The following is a 19,193-nucleotide window of genomic DNA, read 5'->3' as shown; positions in this document are numbered from 1 at the left end:
GTGTTCCCATCCCCATCCCTCCATCCTGCACCGTGTCCCCATCCCCATCCCTCCATCCTGCACCGTGTCCCCATCCCCATCCCTCCATCCGGCACCGTGTTCCCATCCCTCCATCCTGCATCGTGTTCCCATCCCCATCCCTCCATCCTGCACCGTGTCCCCATCCCCATCCCTCCATTCTGCACCATGTTCCCATCCCTCCATCCTGCACCGTGTCCCCATCCCCATCCCTCCATTCTGCACCGTGTCCCCATCCCCATCCCTCCATTCTGCACCATGTCCCCATCCCTCCATCCTGCACCGTGTCCCCATCCCCATCCCTCCATCCTGCACCATGTTCCCATCCCCACCCCTCCATCCTGCACCGTGTCCCCATCCCCATCCCTCCATTCTGCACCATGTCCCCATCCCTCCATCCTGCACCGTGTTCCCATCCCCATCCCTCCATCCTGCACCGTGTTCCCATCCCCATCCCTCCATCCTGCACCGTGTCCCCATCCCCATCCCTCCATCCTGCACCGTGTCCCCATCCCCATCCCTCCATCCTGCACCGTGTCCCCATCCCCATCCCTCCATCCTGCACCGTGTTCCCATCCCTCCATCCTGCACCGTGTTCCCATCCCCATCCCTCCATCCTGCACCGTGTCCCCATCCCCATCCCTCCATCCGGCACCGTGTTCCCATCCCTCCATCCTGCACCGTGTCCCCATCCCTCCATCCTGCACCGTGTTCCCATCCCCATCCCTCCATTCTGCACCATGTCCCCATCCCTCCATCCTGCACCGTGTCCCCATCCCCATCCCTCCATCCTGCACCGTGTCCCCATCCCCATCCCTCCATCCGGCACCGTGTTCCCATCCCCATCCCTCCATCCTGCACCGTGTCCCCATCCCCATCCCTCCATCCTGCACCGTGTCCCCATCCCCATCCCTCCATCCTGCACCGTGTCCCCATCCCCATCCCTCCATCCTGCACCGTGTCCCCATCCCTCCATCCGGCACCGTGTCCCCATCCCTCCATCCTGCACCGTGTTCCCATCCCCATCCCTCCATTCTGCACCATGTCCCCATCCCTCCATCCTGCACCGTGTTCCCATCCCCATCCCTCCATCCTGCACCGTGTCCCCATCCCCATCCCTCCATCCTGCACCGTGTTCCCATCCCTCCATCCTGCACCGTGTCCCCATCCCTCCATCCTGCACCGTGTTCCCATCCCCATCCCTCCATCCTGCACCGTGTTCCCATCCCCATCCCTCCATCCTGCACCGTGTCCCCATCCCCATCCCTCCATCCTGCACCGTGTCCCAAGGGAACACATCCCAGCAGGGCTCTTCCATGGAATCCCTGCGGGATGGGGACCCAGCCTGGGGCTGCTGCCCAAGGGTCTGTTTGCTCAGGAAGGGTTTCGCCATCCCCACACGTGACACCAGAGCTCGGCCCTTCTGGAACCAGCAGCAGCCACTGGGATCAGAACCGGGATCAGGAATGGGATCAGAACCAGGATCAAAACTGGGATCAGAAATGGGATCAAAACTGGGATCAAAACCGGGATCAGAACCAGGATCAAAACTGGGATCAGAACCAGGATCAAAACTGGGATCAGAAATGGGATCAAAACCGGGATCAGAACCGGGATCAGAAATGGGATCAGAAAGGGGATCAAAACTGGGATCAGAACCGGGATCAGAAATGGGATCAAAACTGGGATCAGAACCAGGATCAAAACTGGGATCAGAACCGGGATCAGGAATGGGAACAGAAATGGGATCAAAACTGGGATCAGAAATGGGATCAAAACTGGGATCAAAACCGGGATCAGAACCAGGATCAAAACTGGGATCAGAACCGGGATCAAAAACGGGATCAGAAATGGAATCTAAACCAGGATCAAAAAAGGGATCAGAAATGGGATCAAAACCGGGATCAGAAATGGAATCTAAACCAGGATCAAAAAAGGGATCAGAAATGGAATCTAAACCAGGATCAAAACCGGGATCAGAACTGGGATCAGAAATGGGATCAAAACTGGGATCAGAACCAGGATCAAAACTGAGATCAGAAATGGGATCAAAACCGGGATCAGAACCAGGATCAAAACCGGGATCAGAACCGGGATCAGAAATGGGATCAAAACCGGGATCAGAACCGGGATCAGAAATGGGATCAAAACTGGGATCAGAACCAGGATCAAAACTGGGATCAGAAATGGAATCTAAACCAGGATCAAAAAAGGGATCAGAAATGGGATCAAAACCGGGATCAGAAATGGAATCTAAACCAGGATCAAAAAAGGGATCAGAAATGGGATCAAAACCGGGATCAGAACCGGGATCAGAAATGGGATCAAAACTGGGATCAGAACCAGGATCAAAACTGGGATCAGAACCAGGATCAAAACTGGGATCAGAAATGGGATCAAAACCGGGATCAGAACCGGGATCAGAAATGGGATCAGAAATGGGATCAAAACTGGGATAAGAACCGGGATCAGAACCAGGATCAAAACTGGGATCAGAACGGGGATCAAAACCGGGATCAGAAATGGAATCTAAACCAGGATCAAAAAAGGGATCAGAAATGGGATCAAAACCGGGATCAGAAATGGAATCTAAACCAGGATCAAAAAAGGGATCAGAAATGGGATCAAAACCGGGATCAGAAATGGAATCAAAACCAGGATCAAAAAAGGGATCAGAAATGGGATCAAAACCGGGATCAAAGCTGGGATCAAAACCAGGATCAAAAAAGGGATCAGAAATGGGATCAAAACGGGGATCAAACCTGGGATCAAAACCAGGATCAAAACAGGGATCAGAACCACTTGGCTCTGCCCTGGGAGCTCATCCCTGTCCCACGGGACACAGACACCCCCAGCCCCGCTCTGACCTCCCATTGCTTTTAGATGCTGAGGGGTTGGGGTCCCGGTTTGCCTCCCATTGCCTCCCCCAGGCTCCCATCAGCAGCTTCCCAGGGACTTCCCGGTGCTTCCACTTCCCCAGCAGCCCCACTGCCACACTGCAAGCAGCCTGAGCTTCCTCCTCCTGCTCCTCCTCCTCCTGCTCCTCCTCCTCCTGCTCCTGCTGCTCCTCTTCCTCCTCCTCCTCCTCTTCCTCCTCCTCCTCCTGCTCCTCCTGCTGCTCCTGTTCCTCCTCCTCTTCCTCCTCCTCCTCCTCCTGCTGCTCCTCTTCCTCCTCCTCCTCCTCCTGCTCCTTCTTCTCCTCCTCCTCCTCCTGCTGCTCCTCCTCCTGCTCCTCTTCCTCCTCCTCCTCCTCCTGCTCCTTCTTCTCCTTCTCCTCCTCTTCCTCCTCCTCCTCCTCCTTCTCCTTCTCCTCCTCCTCCTCCTCCCCCTCCTCCCCCGTCTGCAGCCCCAGTGCAGCAGCTCCCAAACACCCTTCCCATCTCCTGTAGGTTTTGCTCCCAGCTGGAGCAGGGGCTCTTTAAGCAGGTTCCCTGATGGGACGGAAGTGAGCGTGTGGTGCTCACTCTGTGCACTGGCGCACTGGGGGCACTGGGCTCACTGTGCTCACCGGGTGCACTGGGCTCACTGGGCTCACTGGGCTCACTGTGCTCACTGGTCTCACTGGGGGCACTGGTCTCACTGTGCTCACTGGGCTCACTGGGCGCACTCGGCTCACTGGGCGCACTGGGCGCACTGGGCTCACTGGGCGCACTGGGCGCACTGGGCTCACTGTGCTCACTGGGCTCACTGGGCTCACTGGGCTCACTGGGCGCACTGGTCTCACTGTGCTCACTGGGCGCACTGGTCTCACTGGGGGCACTGGTCTCACTGTGCTCACTGGGCTCACTGGGCCCACTGGTCTCACTGGGGGCACTGGTCTCACTGTGCTCACTGGGCTCACTGTGCTCACTGGGCTCACTGGGCGCACTCGGCTCACTGGGCGCACTGGGCACACTGGGCGCACTGGGCTCACTGGTCTCACTGGGCTCACTGGGCTCACTGGGCTCACTGGGCGCACTGGTCTCACTGGGTGCACTGGTCTCACTGGGCGCACTGGTCTCACTGGGCACACTGGTCTCACTGTGCTCACTGGGCGCACTGGTCTCACTGGGCGCACTGGGCTCACTGGGCCCACTGGGCTCACTGGGTGCACTGGTCTCACTGGGCGCACTCGGCTCACTGGGCTCACTGGGTGCACTGGTCTCACTGGGTGCACTGGGCTCACTGGGTCCACTGGGCTCACTGGTCTCACTGGGCTCACTGGGTGCACTGGGCTCACTGGGCGCACTGGTCTCACTGGGCCCACTGGGCTCACTGGGTGCACTGGGCTCACTGGGCGCACTGGGTGCACTGGTCTCACTGGGTGCACTGGGTGCACTGGTCTCACTGGGCTCACTGGTCTCACTGGGTGCACTGGTCTCACTGGGCTCACTGGGCTCACTGGTCTCACTGGGCTCACTGGTCTCACTGGTCTCACCGGTCTCACTGGGCGCACTGGGCTCCCCGCACTTTCTTGTCCCTGAGCACGCAGACACCCATAGCACCCATGTTCTCACTCCTGCAGCACCACAAACCCCTCCCGTGCACTCCATGGCCCCGCTGCTCTCCCGGGGCTCCCAGTTCCTCCTTCCCCAGCCCCACAGCTCCGCACCACGCGCACCGAGGCCGTGAGCCCCAGGCTGGAGCCGGCACCCCTAAGGCAGAGCCACCAGCACCCGCTGCCGCCGCACCCACGGATGGAGGCGCCGGGGGTTGGCACCATCCCTAGGGATCCCCCCACATCCCCGCTGCTATTCCAGGGCTCCCCAGAGCAAAGGCAGCTCATTCCCACGCAGGATCCAGCGGGAAGCTCACTGCAGCCTTCCCTGCTCCCCCCCCGGCTCAGTGCTGCTGGCACCCACCCCAACCAAGGCTTTTGCACCCCAGAATGAGTGGGTTTAACCCATTTGGGGTTAAACCGGGGCTGGGGATGCAGCGGGAGGAATTGCAGGGGGACCCCCCCGAGGCGCAGGGATGGGTCCCGTGCCCCCCCCCCCCCAATGGCATCACTCACCCCTGGGGTGGGTTCTTGTCCAACCACCCCGCTCTGAGCGGGGCTGGCAGCGGGGACCCCTCCATGTCCGTGCCGCTGGGGAAGGCGGGCGCTGGGTGCGGGCTGGGGCTGCGGACATGGAGCGGGGGGGGGTGGGGACAGGGAGGGTGAGATCCCCCCCCCTCCCCGCCACCCCTGCGCGCTGCGGCCTCCCCGTGTCCTTCCCCGGGGCATAGGCAGAGCAGGAGGCAGCCTCAGCAGCAGGGATGGGGGGGGCTTGGGGGGCCTTCCTGGGGGTCCCATTGGTGGGGGTCCCATAGTGGGGGTCCCATTGGTGGGGGTCTCATTGATGGGGGTCCCACAGTGGGGGTCCCATAGTGGGGGTCCCATTGATGGGGTCCCATTGGTGGGGGTCCCATAGTGGGGGTCCCATTGAGGGGGGTCCCATGGTGGGGGTCCCATAGTGGGGGTCCCATTGATGGGGGTCCCATAGTGGGGGTCCCACAGTGGGGGTCCCATTGCTGGGGGTCCCATTGGTGGCGGTCCCATTAATGGGGTCCCCTTGGTGGGATTCCCCTGGTGCGGTCCCATTGGAGGGGGTCCCATAGTGGGGGTTTCCCTGGTAGGGTCCCCCTAAGTGGCGGTCTCATTGATGGGGGTCCCATAGGTGGGATCCCCTTGTGGGGGTCCCATAGGTGGGGGTCCCATAGGTGGGGGTCCCCCAGGTCCTGGGACAGGAGGGACGTGGATTCCAGCCCTGGGAATGGGGGCCAGGGGGATCCCCAAACCCGGGTAGGCGCAGAGCTGCTCCCTGCTCACGCGTGCACACGCGGGCTCCCCTACATGAGTACTGCGTGTGCACACGCGTGCACAGCCCCGAGCTCTGCACGCACACACACACGGACCAGCGCTCTCTGCCGACGCTGACGCGCACACACATCCCCATTTACACACACACACACACATCCCCATTTACACACACACACACACATCCCTTTACACACACACACACACATCCCCATTTACACGCACACACACACATCCCCATTTACACGCACACACACACATCCCCATTTACACACACACACACATCCCCATTTACACGCACACACACACATCCCCATTTACACGCACACACACACATCCCCATTTACACACACACACACACATCCCCATTTACACACACACACACACATCCCTTTACACACACACACACACATCCCCATTTACACGCACACACACACATCCCCATTTACACGCACACACACACATCCCCATTTACACACACACACACATCCCCATTTACACGCACACACACACATCCCCATTTACACACACACACACACATCCCCATTTACACGCACACACACACATCCCCATTTACACACACACACACACATCCCCATTTACACACACATGCATGTCCCATCCTGCACACACACACACATCCCCATTTACACACACACGCGTGTCCCATCCTGCACACACACACACATCCCCATTTACACACACACACACACACATCCCCATTTACACACACGTGTGTCCCATCCTGCACACACACACACATCCCCATTTACACACACATGCATGTCCCATCCTGCACACACACACATCCCCATTTACACACACACGCGTGTCCCATCCTGCACACACACACACATCCCCATTTACACACACACGCGTGTCCCATCCTGCACACACACACACATCCCCACTTACACACACACACATCCCCATTTACACACACACACGTGTCCCATCCTGCACACACACACACATCCCCACTTACACACACACACATCCCCACTTACACACACACACATCCCCATTTACACACACACGCGTGTCCCATCCTGCACACACACACACATCCCCATTTACACACACACACGTGTCCCATCCTGCACACACACACACACACATGTCCCATCCTGCACACACACACACACACATGTCCCATCCTGCACACACACACACACGTGTCACACACACGTGTCACACACACACGTGTCACACACACACGTGTCACACACACGTGTCACACACACACACATACACACACGTGTCACACACACGTGTCACACACACACGTGTCACACACACGTGTCACACACACACATACACACACACGTGTCACACACACACGTGTCACACACACACATGTCACACACACACGTGTCACACACACGTGTCACACACACACGTGTCACACACACACATACACACACGTGTCACACACACGTGTCACACACACACGTGTCACACACACACACGTGTCACACACACACGTGTCACACACACACGTGTCACACACACACACACACGTGTCACACACACACACGTGTCACACACACACGTGTCACACACACACACGTGTCACACACACACACACGTGTCACACACACGTGTCACACACACACACACGTGTCACACACACACGTGTCACACACACACACACGTGTCACACACACACACACGTGTCACACACACGTGTCACACACACACACGTGTCACACACACACGTGTCACACACACACACGTGTCACACACACACGTGTCACACACACACACGTGTCACACACACACACACGTGTCACACACACACACACGTGTCACACACACGTGTCACACACACACACACGTGTCACACACACACGTGTCACACACACACACGTGTCACACACACACGTGTCACACACACACACGTGTCACACACACACACACACGTGTCCCATCCAGGCCGTACCTGCGCAGCGCAGCCTCCCCCTGCTCCTCGCTGAGCTCATCCTCGCTGTCGAGGCTGTTGGCGCGCAGGGACCGCGGTGCCGGGGGCTCGGCCTCCTCCTGCGGGGACACGCGTGGGAGCCCCCCAGTGCTCCAAGCCCTCTGCTGCGGCCAGGGCAGCCCGGGCGGTGCTGAGCAGCCCCCGGCCCCGCTGCGGGGCTCAGCCGGGTGCGGCGCTGCAGGGGGACCCGCACGCAGCACGGGCGGGATGCAGGCAGCTGCAGGGATGCTCTGGGCGCTCGGCGGGGCAGGGACCCCGCTCTGCACACTGCATGGGTGCTCCCCAGCACCTCCAAAGCAGCCCGGCACCAGCGCTTCTCCCCCGGGAATGGTCACCCGGCTCCCGTGGGATGGGGCAGGCTGAGAGCTGGGACCACAGAACCGCGTGGAGAAGAGAGGGCTCCTGAAGGGGAGACCTGAGAGCAGCTCCAGTGCCTGAAGGGGCTGCAGGAAAGCTGGAGAGGGGCTTGGGGCAGGGGATGGAGGGATGGGATGAGGAGTACTGGCTTCAGCCTGGCAGAGGGAAGAGTTAGATGGGACATGGGGAGGAAGCTCTTCCCTGGGAGGGTGCTGAGGCGCTGGCACAGGGTGCCCAGAGAAGCTGTGGCTGCCCCATCCCTGGCAGTGCTCAAGGGCAGGTTGGACACAGGGGCTTGGAGCAAGCTGCTCTATGGAAGGGGTCCCTGCCCGTGGCAGGGGCTGGAGCTGGAGGGGCTTTAAGCTCCCTTCATCCCAAGCCATTCCATGACTCCAGGACCAACCTTCTCAGCCATCTCCCCCACGGCTCCACTTAATTCCTCCTCCGAGGCCGAGTCCTCGTAGTCCGAGTCATCTGCAGGAACAGAGGGAAGATGCTGGGATGGAGCCAGGGGTCCTGCACCCCCTGCCCGTCCCAGCCTGCACGGGGCTGCGCCAGCGCTGGCTGGTGCCCCTGCCCTTGGCAAACCCCGGCTCCAGGGCAACAATGGGGGCTTTATCCGGAGCCTGGAGAAGAGCTGGGAAGGGCAAAGTCCCACCGGTGGCAATGGCACAACCGCCGCGGCACCACCGGGACGGGACTTTGGCACCATCCCTGCTCTTGTGCCCCTGCCCGCCCAGCATCACCCCAGTGAAACCAGGCCTGCTTCAAACATGGTGACCCCTGGGGAAGAGCAGAAGGCTCCAGGAACTGGTGCCTTCAGAGCGCTGTGCTCTCCTCCAGGAGATGCTGCATCCGAACCCCATCCCACACCCCGCACCCCTGGAGAACCCCCATCCCAGAGGGGACGGAGGAGGGAAGGACCCACCAAGCGGGAGCACGGCACCCACGGGACGGCTGGGGCGGGATGGGCCCATGCCAAGGGATGCCCTGGGCCAGGGGAAGGGCCGAGGGTACCCCTGTACTCACCAAACTGGGGCACGAAGGGGACGGTGGCCTTGGGGGGCGGCTCCGGTGGCAGCGGTGCCGGGGGCTTGGAGCGGGGTAGGAGCAGCGGTGGGGATGGGGGGCACGGGGGGACACCAGGGGGTCTCTCGGCGATGGGGACCCCCTCCTTGGCAGGGGTGCTATGGAGAGAGGAGCAAACCTGGAGCAGCCCAAGCCTCCCCTTCCCAACCCTGGCGCATCACGAGATGGGGCGAGAAGACCCCACCGCATCCGGTACCCCAAGCGCCAGCAGATCCAAGCCCATGGACTGGGTCCCATCGACCTCCCTCAGGTTATCCCAGTGCTTTTCCAGCCTGGGAATAGCTTCCTGCCCCCAGCCTCACTTCCCCATCACCAGGGCTGCGGCTCCGGTGCCTCATCTGCCCCCCAAGGACACCAGAAGCCACCTATGGCATCGAAGGCACATCCTGGAGCAGGTTTGATGCTCTCCTGGTGCGTCCCCAGCTGGATCTGGGGTGCCCCAAGCAGGATGGGGGGAACTGGGGGGCTCCCTGCCTACCCGGGGCCCTACAGTGGGCTGGGAAGCAGGGATCCCGGTAAGAAGATGGCATCAAGGAGCTGGGAGCTTGATGCCAGGGATCAACCCTCGGAGATGGAGCCTTGGGGCTCTCCTGGGTTGAGAACCCCAGACCTTGGCCAGAGGGAGCCCAGGGACCCTCCTCGTGCCCACGGGCTGCTCCTGCCTCCCGCTCTGCACTCAATTCCTGCTTCCCCACCATGAACAGAAGCCATGGGATTTATGGAGCTGGTTTTAGGGCAGGAAGCGGAGAGGAAGCTTCCTGAGGAGATAAAAGGATGCGGGACCCGACTGAGCAGGGAGGGGGCTGAGGAGGCAGGCAGAGCCCCACCGCGAGCCCCTCACCATGGAACCGCCACGGAACGGGATGGGTTGCAGGGACCTCAAAGTGCATCCGGCCCCAAGCCCTGCCCTGGGCACGCTGGTGCTGAAGCCACCATCCCCATCCCCGCTGTGCCCCACGCCGGCCCCAGGGCGCCCACGGCCACGTCACAGCCCAGCACCGCCACCAGCACCCCTGTGCTGGTCCCTGGGCTCCCATGGTGCTGCTCTGGGACACGCTGCCCTCCTTTCCCAGCAGCCATCGCTGTGGGAACCAGCCACAGCCACGCATCCATTAGGGAATGGTGGTTGGGAATGCGGGCACGGAGCGGCCACACAGCCCAGGCAGCGGCTGGTGGCACCCAGGGACAGGAGGTGACAACAGAGCCCAATGGGGTCTGCGCATTGAGGGCCACATTGGTGCTGTCCTCGTGGCCCCCCATGGGGGCTCCGTCACCCCTGCACCCCAAAGCCAAACCCCAGCACCCGGGGCTCACAGGGATGTGCCTCTGCCATCAAGCCATCACCTTCCGGGGGCTCCTCTGCACCCATAGCAGCATCACCCCATTACTGAGGTGTGGACACAAGGACCCAGCACTGCGACCCCAGCAGGGCAAGCATCACCAGCACCTCGAACAGGGGCAAGCATCACCCCAACAAGGGCAAGCATCATCCCAGCAAGGGCAAGCATCACCTTCAACAGGGGCAAGCATCATCATCACCTCCAACATGGGCAAGCATCACCCCAGCATGGGCAACCATCACCTCCAACAGGGGCAATCATCACCTCCAGCATGGGCAACCATCACCCCAACACTGGCAACCATCACCCCAACAGGGGCAACCATCACCCCAACATGGGCAACCATCACCCCAATATGGACAACCATCACCCCAACAGGGGCAACCATCACCTCCAACAGGGGCAACCATCACCCCAACACGGACAACCATCACCCCAACATGGGCAACCATCACCCCAACATGGACAACCATCACCCCAACATGGGCAACCATCACCCCAACAGGGGCAACCATCACCTCCAACATGGGCAACCATCACCCCAACAGGGGCAACCATCACCCCAATACGGAAAACCATCACCCCAACAGGGGCAACCATCACCCCAATATGGACAACCATCACCCCAACAGGGGCAACCATCACCCCAATATGGACAACCATCACCCCAACATGGGCAACCATCACCCCAACAGGGGCAACCATCACCCCAACACAGACAACCATCACCCCAACATGGACAACCATCACCCCAACAGGGGCAACCATCAGCTCCAACAGGGGCAACCATCACCCCAACAGGGGCAACCATCACCCCAATATGGACAACCATCACCCCAACAGGGGCAACCATCACCTCCAACAGGGGCAACCATCACCCCAACACGGACAACCATCACCCCAACATGGGCAACCATCACCCCAACATGGACAACCATCACCCCAACATGGGCAACCATCACCCCAACAGGGGCAACCATCACCTCCAACATGGGCAACCATCACCCCAACAGGGGCAACCATCACCCCAATACGGAAAACCATCACCCCAACAGGGGCAACCATCACCCCAATATGGACAACCATCACCCCAACATGGGCAACCATCACCCCAACAGGGGCAACCATCACCCCAACACAGACAACCATCACCCCAACATGGACAACCATCACCCCAACAGGGGCAACCATCAGCTCCAACAGGGGCAACCATCACCCCAACATGGACAACCATCACCCCAACAGGGGCAACCATCACCCCAACATGGGCAGCCATCACCTCCAACAGGGGCAACCATCACCCCAACACGGACAACCATCACCCCAACAGGGGCAACCATCACCCCAACATGGGCAACCATCACCTCCAACAGGGGCAACCATCACCCCAACACGGACAACCATCACCCCAACATGGGCAACCATCACCCCAATATGGACAACCATCACCCCAACAGGGGCAACCATCACCCCAACAGGGGCAATCATCACCTCCAACACAGACAACCATCACCCCAACACAGACAACCATCACCCCAGTGCTCTCTGCCCCTGTTCACCCCATTCCATGGGGGGAGCTCTGTGGCACTCACCGAGGACACGTCCCTGTGCCCCCCACATGGGCCACGTCCCCGCGGCCGAGCGCCCAGCCCCGCGCCCACCCGAGGCCACGCGATGGAGCAGGGAGGACCCAGCCCCGCGGTGCCGGCTCCCCGGGCACCGTCCAGCCGCTGCCTGCGCCCGAGGGGACGGCGGCACCCAGGGACCTGCTCCCGCAGCCCCCCCCCCGCAAGGACGGGGCTCCCCGCTCCCGTCCCTACGCAAGGGCAGCGAACGGGGCTGCTCCCTGGGCACCCCCCCCCCCGAACCCCCGGTCCCCTCGGTGCATCCCGCACCCACCGCGGGCCCCCGGGACCCGGTACCTGCGCGAGCCGCCGGGGCCCGGATGCGGCGCGGTCCGGAGATGCGGAGGGACCGGAGCTCTCGTCACCCCCCGGCACTTCCTGCGCCACCGAAACTTCCTGCACCGGCCGCGGCCCCCGCCGGACGGGAGCCACTGCGGCCAACGGTGGCCAACGGTGGCACTGGTGGCACTGGTGGCACTGGTAGCACTGGTACCGCTGGTGGCACCGCGCAGCTCCCGGCCAGGCCAGGGCCGGCAGCGGGTCCAAGGCGGGGGGGGGGGGGGGGGGGGGCTTGGGGACCACCTCGGTGCAGAAGGGATGGGGACGGGCTTTGGGGAGCGATCGGAGCCGGGGGGCCGTGGGGATGGGTGTGTGCCCACCCATGGGTGCCGTCCCCCCGCTATGGAACCCACACACACACCCCAGCAGCACATCCCGGGGGGGTCCCTGGGGGGTCCCTCACACCGCAACGCACCTCACACAGGGAGGGTGCTCGCACCCAAAGGGTCCTCTCCCCTCCCCATAATCAGACCCCACTCACACCCCCCCCCCCCCCCCCCAGCTCCGCAGGGCAGGGTTTTGGGGTGCAAGGTGGGGGCAGCATTTTGGGGGGTTCCTTTTGCTGCAGCAGCAGCCTCGGTGCTGGAGGATGCTGCAGCGGGCGGGAGGGGACACACGAGGCAGGATGAGCCCCGACCTGCCCTCAGCTCATCCGGCCGCATCAGCTTCCCAACCCCGACCCCCCCCGGCTGCGGTTCGCTGCCTGCCCGCATGGGGTGTGACGAGTTCCTCGGGCCTCAGCGCTGCCAGGACCTGGGGATGGGGTGGGGGGGGATAAAGGGGGGGAAAGGAACCCCCACCCCATGCTGGGGTCTCCCAAGAGGGGATGGGGCAAAGGGGGGTGTCCCTGGGGTGACCCCCGCACACAAACAGGGACAGTGCGACACTAGAGGGCATCGCTGGGCAAGAGAAGCCACTGCTGCTTGGGTACCCTAAATGTGCTGGCAGGTACCCCAAAGGGATGCGCAGGGGGTACCCCACGTGTGCTAGGGCTTAGGGTACCCCACGGGATGTGATGGGGTCTGCGGGGGGTACCCCAGGAGCTGTGCTGGGGGGTACCCAAGGATATGTGTTGTGGCTGGGGGTAGCCCAGGGGTATGTGTTGGGATCTGGGGGTGTGGGTACCCCAGAAGTTGGACTAGGATCGGGGGAGATGTGGGTACCCCCAACGGGATGTGCTGGGGGGTACCCCAGGGACATGTGCTGGAGCTGGAGGTACCCCTGGAATAATGGCTGGGGTTTGGTGGTACCCCAGGGATATGTGATGGGGGTACCCCAGGACATGTGTTGGGGGGTACCCGAGGGGGATGTGGTGAGGTTTGGGAGGGTGCCTCCCCCCGGCCAACCCCCATGCCCGCACCCAACGGTCCCCGCACCACCACAGCAGCCCCCCCACGGCTCCCCACACCCCCTGTGTGTCACCGCCCCCCTGCACCCCCTTTACCTCCTGTGGGACGCGGCCCTGGGGGGCAGCTCCGGGGGGCCCTGCGGGGCCTGGCCCTTGGCTTCCAGCTGGTGCCGCTTGGCCGGCAGCGGCGGCAGGGGGGTTCTCAGCGGGGGCCTCGTGGTGCCGGGCGGTGGGGAGGCCCCTCTGGGTGCTGGAGGGGCGCTGGGAGGGGGCTCGGGGCTGCCCCCCTTTAGCGATGCCGAGAACTTGAGTGGGGGGCGGCAGCCGACCCTGGGCGGGATGGGCGGGGGGTGATGGGTGAGGCTGGCGCCTTGGTCCAGCTCCATCAGCGGGGAACGGGGCTCGGGATGCTCCCGGGGATGCTCCTGGGGATGCTCCCGGGGATGCTCCCGGGGATGCTCCTGGGGATGCTCCCGGGGATGCTCCCGGGGATGCTCCCGGGGATGCTCCTGGGGATGCTCCCGGGGATGCTCCTGGGGATGCTCCCGGGGATGCTCCCGGGGATGCTCCTGGGGATGCTCCTGGGGATGCTCCCGGGGATGCTCCCGGGGATGCTCCCGGGGATGCTCGGGTGCCGCCGCGGTGCTCACGCGGAAAACGTGCCTCTTCATGGGCACAGGCTTCGGGGCGGGGGCCCCGGGGGGGGTCCCTTCAGCAAAGGCTTTCTGCAGCCCCAGCAGGATGCGGCGGCGGTGGCCGGGCAGGAGCACCCCGAGCTGGGTCAGGCTCTGCTCCGTCAGCGCCCGGCAGTCCCGCACCGTGAGCAGCTCCCTCCGCTGGAAGCAGCCCGCGTACTGCTCGAGGTGCAGGGCGGCCAGCCAGGAGGCCACGGGCAGGGACCCCTCCTCTTCCATGGTGGGGGCCGGCGGCAGAGCCCCCGCGGTGCTCAGAGCATCCCCTGCGCGCGGCGAGGCTCAGGATGCATCAGGATCTAGGGATGGAGACAACAGAGGTCAGGATCGGTCCTGAGCTGAGGGAACACGGGCCCTGGGCTAACGTTACCCCCTGGGTTTGGAGGGGACCGAGGGGGATGCAGGGGTGTGGGAATGCTGGAGGATCCTGGGTGAGGTGTCTAAATGTCGGTGTCGTCCCCACTGAGGCTCAACAGACCACCACCAGCACCAGCACTATGAGGTCGCAGTGCGCTCCCCGGCCTCGGCATCCCACCATGTGCAATGGCTGGGTTGGTGTGGGGTGACCATAGACCCCCCCAAAGCCATGGGGTGTCCCAGCACATGCAATGGGCGGGCTGGTGTGGGGTGGCTGCAAACCCCCCCCAACCAGACCCCACGGCAAGAAGCAGCCAGTGGAATCCACTGGGAACCGTGGTGTCCCGGAGGATGCTCGGGTAATTAAGGGATAATCGATAGGGAACGGAGATGATGCATCAGGAGCTGCAGAGCTGCTGCAGATGGGAGGCAGCTCCTGCTCTCCCTGCTCCCAGCCTCTGCCTGAGTGAGCCAGGATGGACAGAGAGACACGGACAGATGGATGGGTGCAGGAGATGCACCTCAGAGCCTCTGCATGGCAGTGGGATGCTGAGAGGAGCCACCATGGCATTGGGATGCTGAGGGGAGGCACCGTGGCATTGGGATGCTGAGAGGAGGCACCGTGGCAATAGGATGCTGAGAGGAGGCACCGTGGCAATGGGATGCTGAGAGGAGCCACCGTGGCATTGGGATGCTGAGACGAGGCACCGTGGCATTGGGATGCTGAGGGGAGGCCCCGTGGCATTGGGATGCTGAGGGGAGGAACCGTGGCAATGGGATGCTGAGAGGAGCCACCATGGCATTGGGATGCTGAGAGGAGGCACCGTGGCAATGGGATGCTGAGAGGAGGCACCGTGGCAATGGGATGCTGAGAGGAGGCACCGTGGCATTGGGATGCTGAGGGGAGGCACCGTGGCATTGGGATGCTGAGAGGAGGCACCGTGGCATTGGGATGCTGAGAGGAGCCACCGTGGCAATGGGATGCTGAGAGGAAGCACTGTGGCAGTGGGATGCTGAGCGGAGGCACCGTGGCAGTGGGATGCTGAGCGGAGGCACCGTGGCAATGGGATGCTGAGAGGAAGCACCGTGGCAGTGGGATGCTGAGCGGAGGCACCATGGCAGTGGGATGCTGTCCCCAGCCCCATCAAACCCATGGGTCACAAAGTACCTCCCAAGCTCCAGTAGAGCAGCACAAGCTCACTCTAGTCCTCAGTGGAGCTTAAATCTCTCTTCTGGCAGGTTCAAGCCATTCCCCTTGGCCTGGCCCTCCAGGCCCTTGTCCCAAGCCCCTCTCCAGCTTTCCTGCAGCCCCTTCAGGCACTGGAGCTGCTCTCAGGTCTCCCCTTCAGGAGCCTTCTCCTCTCCAGGCTGGACCCCAGCTCCCAGCCCGGAGCTGCCCCCATCACGCCGCTGATTTTGGCTGTTTCAGAGCTGCTCCAGAGGACCCCAAGCATTTCCTGGGGCTGCCCCTGCCATCGGCCCATGCGGGTCACGCTGCCTCTGACTCAGGCACTTCCCTCACTTGCGGTTTCGGTCGCCCCAGCCAATGGCGCATCCCCTGCCCGAGATAGCGGGGCTCATCCCAGGGGATTGGCCTGAAACCCACGTGTGCCAAGGAAGGAGCCTGAGCCGAGCGGCACCAGCGCAGTCCCACGTCCCCACCGCTCCCATCAGACCCAACGAGGAGCCAGAAGTCCCTTGAAGCAGCACAGAGCCAGGGATGCAGCCGCATTCCGGCCCTTTCCGCCTCCCACCTCCAGACCCGACTCGTGCATCATCAAACCAGGGGAGTGACAGCACCGGTGACATCAGTGTCACAGGACATCCAGCGCTGTCACCCCTTGGGCCGCTGCCTACAGGAGCCATACCCTATGGATATGGAGTCCCACATGGGTCCTGTGGATATGGAGTCCCACATGGGTCCTGTGGATATGGAGTCCCACATGGGTCCTGTGGATATGGAGTCCCACATGGGTCCTATGGATATGGAGTCCCACATGGGTCCTGTGGATATGGAGTCCCACATGGGTCCTGTGGATATGGAGTCCCACATGGGTCCTGTGGGTATGGAGTCCCACATGGGTCCTGTGGATATGGAGTCCCACATGGGTCCTATGGATATGGAGTCCCACATGGGTCCTGTGGATATGGAGTCCCACATGGGTCCTATGGATATGGAGTCCCACATGGGTCCTATGGGTATGGAGTCCCACATGGGTCCTATGGGTATGGAGTCCCACATGGGTCCTATGGATATGGAGTCCCACATGGGTCCTGTGGGTATGGAGTCCCACATGGGTCCTGTGGATATGGAGTCCCACATGGGTCCTGTGGGTATGGAGTCCCACATGGGTCCTATGGGTATGGAGTCCCACATGGGTCCTGTGGGTATGGAGTCCCACATGGGTCCTATGGATATGGAGTCCCACATGGGTCCTATGGATATGGAGTCCCACATGGGTCCTGTGGATATGGAGTCCCACATGGGTCCTATGGATATGGAGTCCCACATGGGTCCTATGGATATGGAGTCCCACATGGGTCCTATGGATATGGAGTCCCACATGGGTCCTATGGATATGGAGTCCCACATGGGTCCTGTGGATATGGAGTCCCACATGGGTCCTATGGATATGGAGTCCCACATGGGTCCTGTGGATATGGAGTCCCACATGGGTCCTGTGGATATGGAGTCCCACATGGGTCCCCTCCCGGGAAGAGCCATGGAGCATCCCCATTGCCTCCAGTGATGGCAACCCCAGGGCTGTGCCAAGCTCTTCGCCCCCAGAAATGATCCAACGGGATCCTGCCGTGTTCCCAGCTCCCATCGTTTGTCATTTAACCTCTACCCGAGAGAGGAGGAAATTCCAGGAGCAAAATCCACCTGGAGAAACGCCCTATCCCAGCTGGCTGATGGGAATGGGGGAGTCACCCCAGCCCAGCCCCCCAGCCGCACCTTTCAGCTCTCAAATCCCCTTGTGCTTATCCACCACATTCCTGGATTAGGGAATGCCGCCAGGGTTGTTCTGTAAGAGCCTTAAGGGCTGTAAGAGTGGTGTGACGAGGGGCAGGGACGGCTGGATCTCAGGGGGCCAAAACACACCTTGGGGTGAAAATAGGGCTGGACCCCCCCATCCCAATGCTCATCTCAGGGTCCCCATGCTGGGTTTGGAGGATATGGGGATGGTCCCCATTGTCCCCATGGGTGGGACCGAGGGGCTGAGCTCTCACACAGGGGTGCTGTGGCTTTGCTGGGGGGATTCACATCCACCCCATCCTCTCCAATCCCACCCAGATGCCTTCAGCTCAGCTGAGCATCGCCCTGAGCTGCTGAGCACCGCCACGGCACCGGGGACGCGCTCAGCATCCCTGTGCCCATCCTTAGGCCCCCAGGCTCAGGGCAGCGCCGTCCCCAGGCACCATCCAGCCAAGCTGAGCCCTTCCCTGCTCATCCCTCCAAGGAAACCCAGCGCTGATGGAGGGAAACCAGCCCAGGAACCCACCAGGGGCTCCACAACCGCCCCATGGCTCCAATCCCCACCCTAATTCCTCCTCCAGCGCTGGCAAGCGCTGCCCACCCCCGGAATTCCCCTTTCCCAAAGCCCGGGGCTCGCTCACGGAAGAGACCCGTTGGAGAGGACCAAGGGCTCGGGGTGATGGGGACCTGTGCCCACCCAAGGACCCCGGGGCAAAGGGAGCTGCCGGAAGGCTGCAATGGGGCTGCGAGCCCGCGGCAGTGTTGTAATAACCGGTGCAAGCCGGGGGCCCGGCTCCGCACCGACCGCAGCCACGGCGGAGCAGGAGGGAGCTGGGGCCGAGCCGTGGGGCAGGGCTGAGGTGAGAGAGGAAGGAGGGGACGGGGAGGGGGTCCCCGGGACGCTGTGGGGGGGAGCGGGCACCGGGATCGGTGTCCCCAGTGCGGCGGCAGGATGCGGGAGAGGGGCTTCGGGCACGGGATGCAGGGCCAGGACAAAGGGAATGGCTTGAACCTGCCCCAGGGGAGACTGAGCTGAGCTCTTAGGGTGAAGCTCTTCCCTGGGAGGGTGCTGAGGCGCTGGCACAGGGTGCCCAGAGAAGCTGTGGCTGCCCCATCCCTGGCAGTGCTCAAGGCCAGGTTGGACACAGGGGCTTGGAGCAAGCTGCTCTATGGAAGGGGTCCCTGCCCGTGGGAGCTGGAGGAGCTTTAGGGTCCCTTCGTCCCAATCCCAGCCTGGCCCAGGAGCCCAGCACCCACCTGCCTGGCGCCGCCGCGTCCAGCACCGCTCCGC

The 19,193-nt window shown here is 62.2% G+C and overlaps 1 protein-coding gene across 1 annotated transcript in view; it reads right to left on the bottom strand.

Annotated features, from left to right (window-relative positions):
- ARAP1 (ArfGAP with RhoGAP domain, ankyrin repeat and PH domain 1) overlaps nucleotides 1-14,873 on the bottom strand; it is a 41,756-nt gene extending 26,883 nt beyond the window's left edge. The window contains exons 1-7 of the mRNA XM_061442140.1: nucleotides 13,973-14,873; nucleotides 12,487-12,868; nucleotides 12,157-12,380; nucleotides 9,165-9,322; nucleotides 8,539-8,609; nucleotides 7,740-7,837; nucleotides 5,012-5,119 (exon numbers count right to left, since the gene is read on the bottom strand). Of these exons, the coding sequence (XP_061298124.1) occupies nucleotides 5,012-5,119; nucleotides 7,740-7,837; nucleotides 8,539-8,609; nucleotides 9,165-9,322; nucleotides 12,157-12,380; nucleotides 12,487-12,868; nucleotides 13,973-14,790 (1,859 nt within the window). The 5' untranslated portion in view covers nucleotides 14,791-14,873. The remainder of the gene's footprint in view (nucleotides 1-5,011; nucleotides 5,120-7,739; nucleotides 7,838-8,538; nucleotides 8,610-9,164; nucleotides 9,323-12,156; nucleotides 12,381-12,486; nucleotides 12,869-13,972) is intronic.
- Nucleotides 14,874-19,193: the final 4,320 nt, after the last annotated feature.

This window comes from Pezoporus flaviventris, unplaced genomic scaffold, assembly GCF_033815535.1.
Source record: "Pezoporus flaviventris isolate CSIRO_AGI_PZ_B2104156 unplaced genomic scaffold, CSIRO_AGI_Pfla_v1 ptg000215l, whole genome shotgun sequence".
Lineage (NCBI taxonomy): Eukaryota > Metazoa > Chordata > Aves > Psittaciformes > Psittacidae > Pezoporus > Pezoporus flaviventris.
The sequence above is the reverse complement of the archived record's forward strand: the minus strand, read 5'-3'. Positions and strand labels throughout refer to the sequence as shown.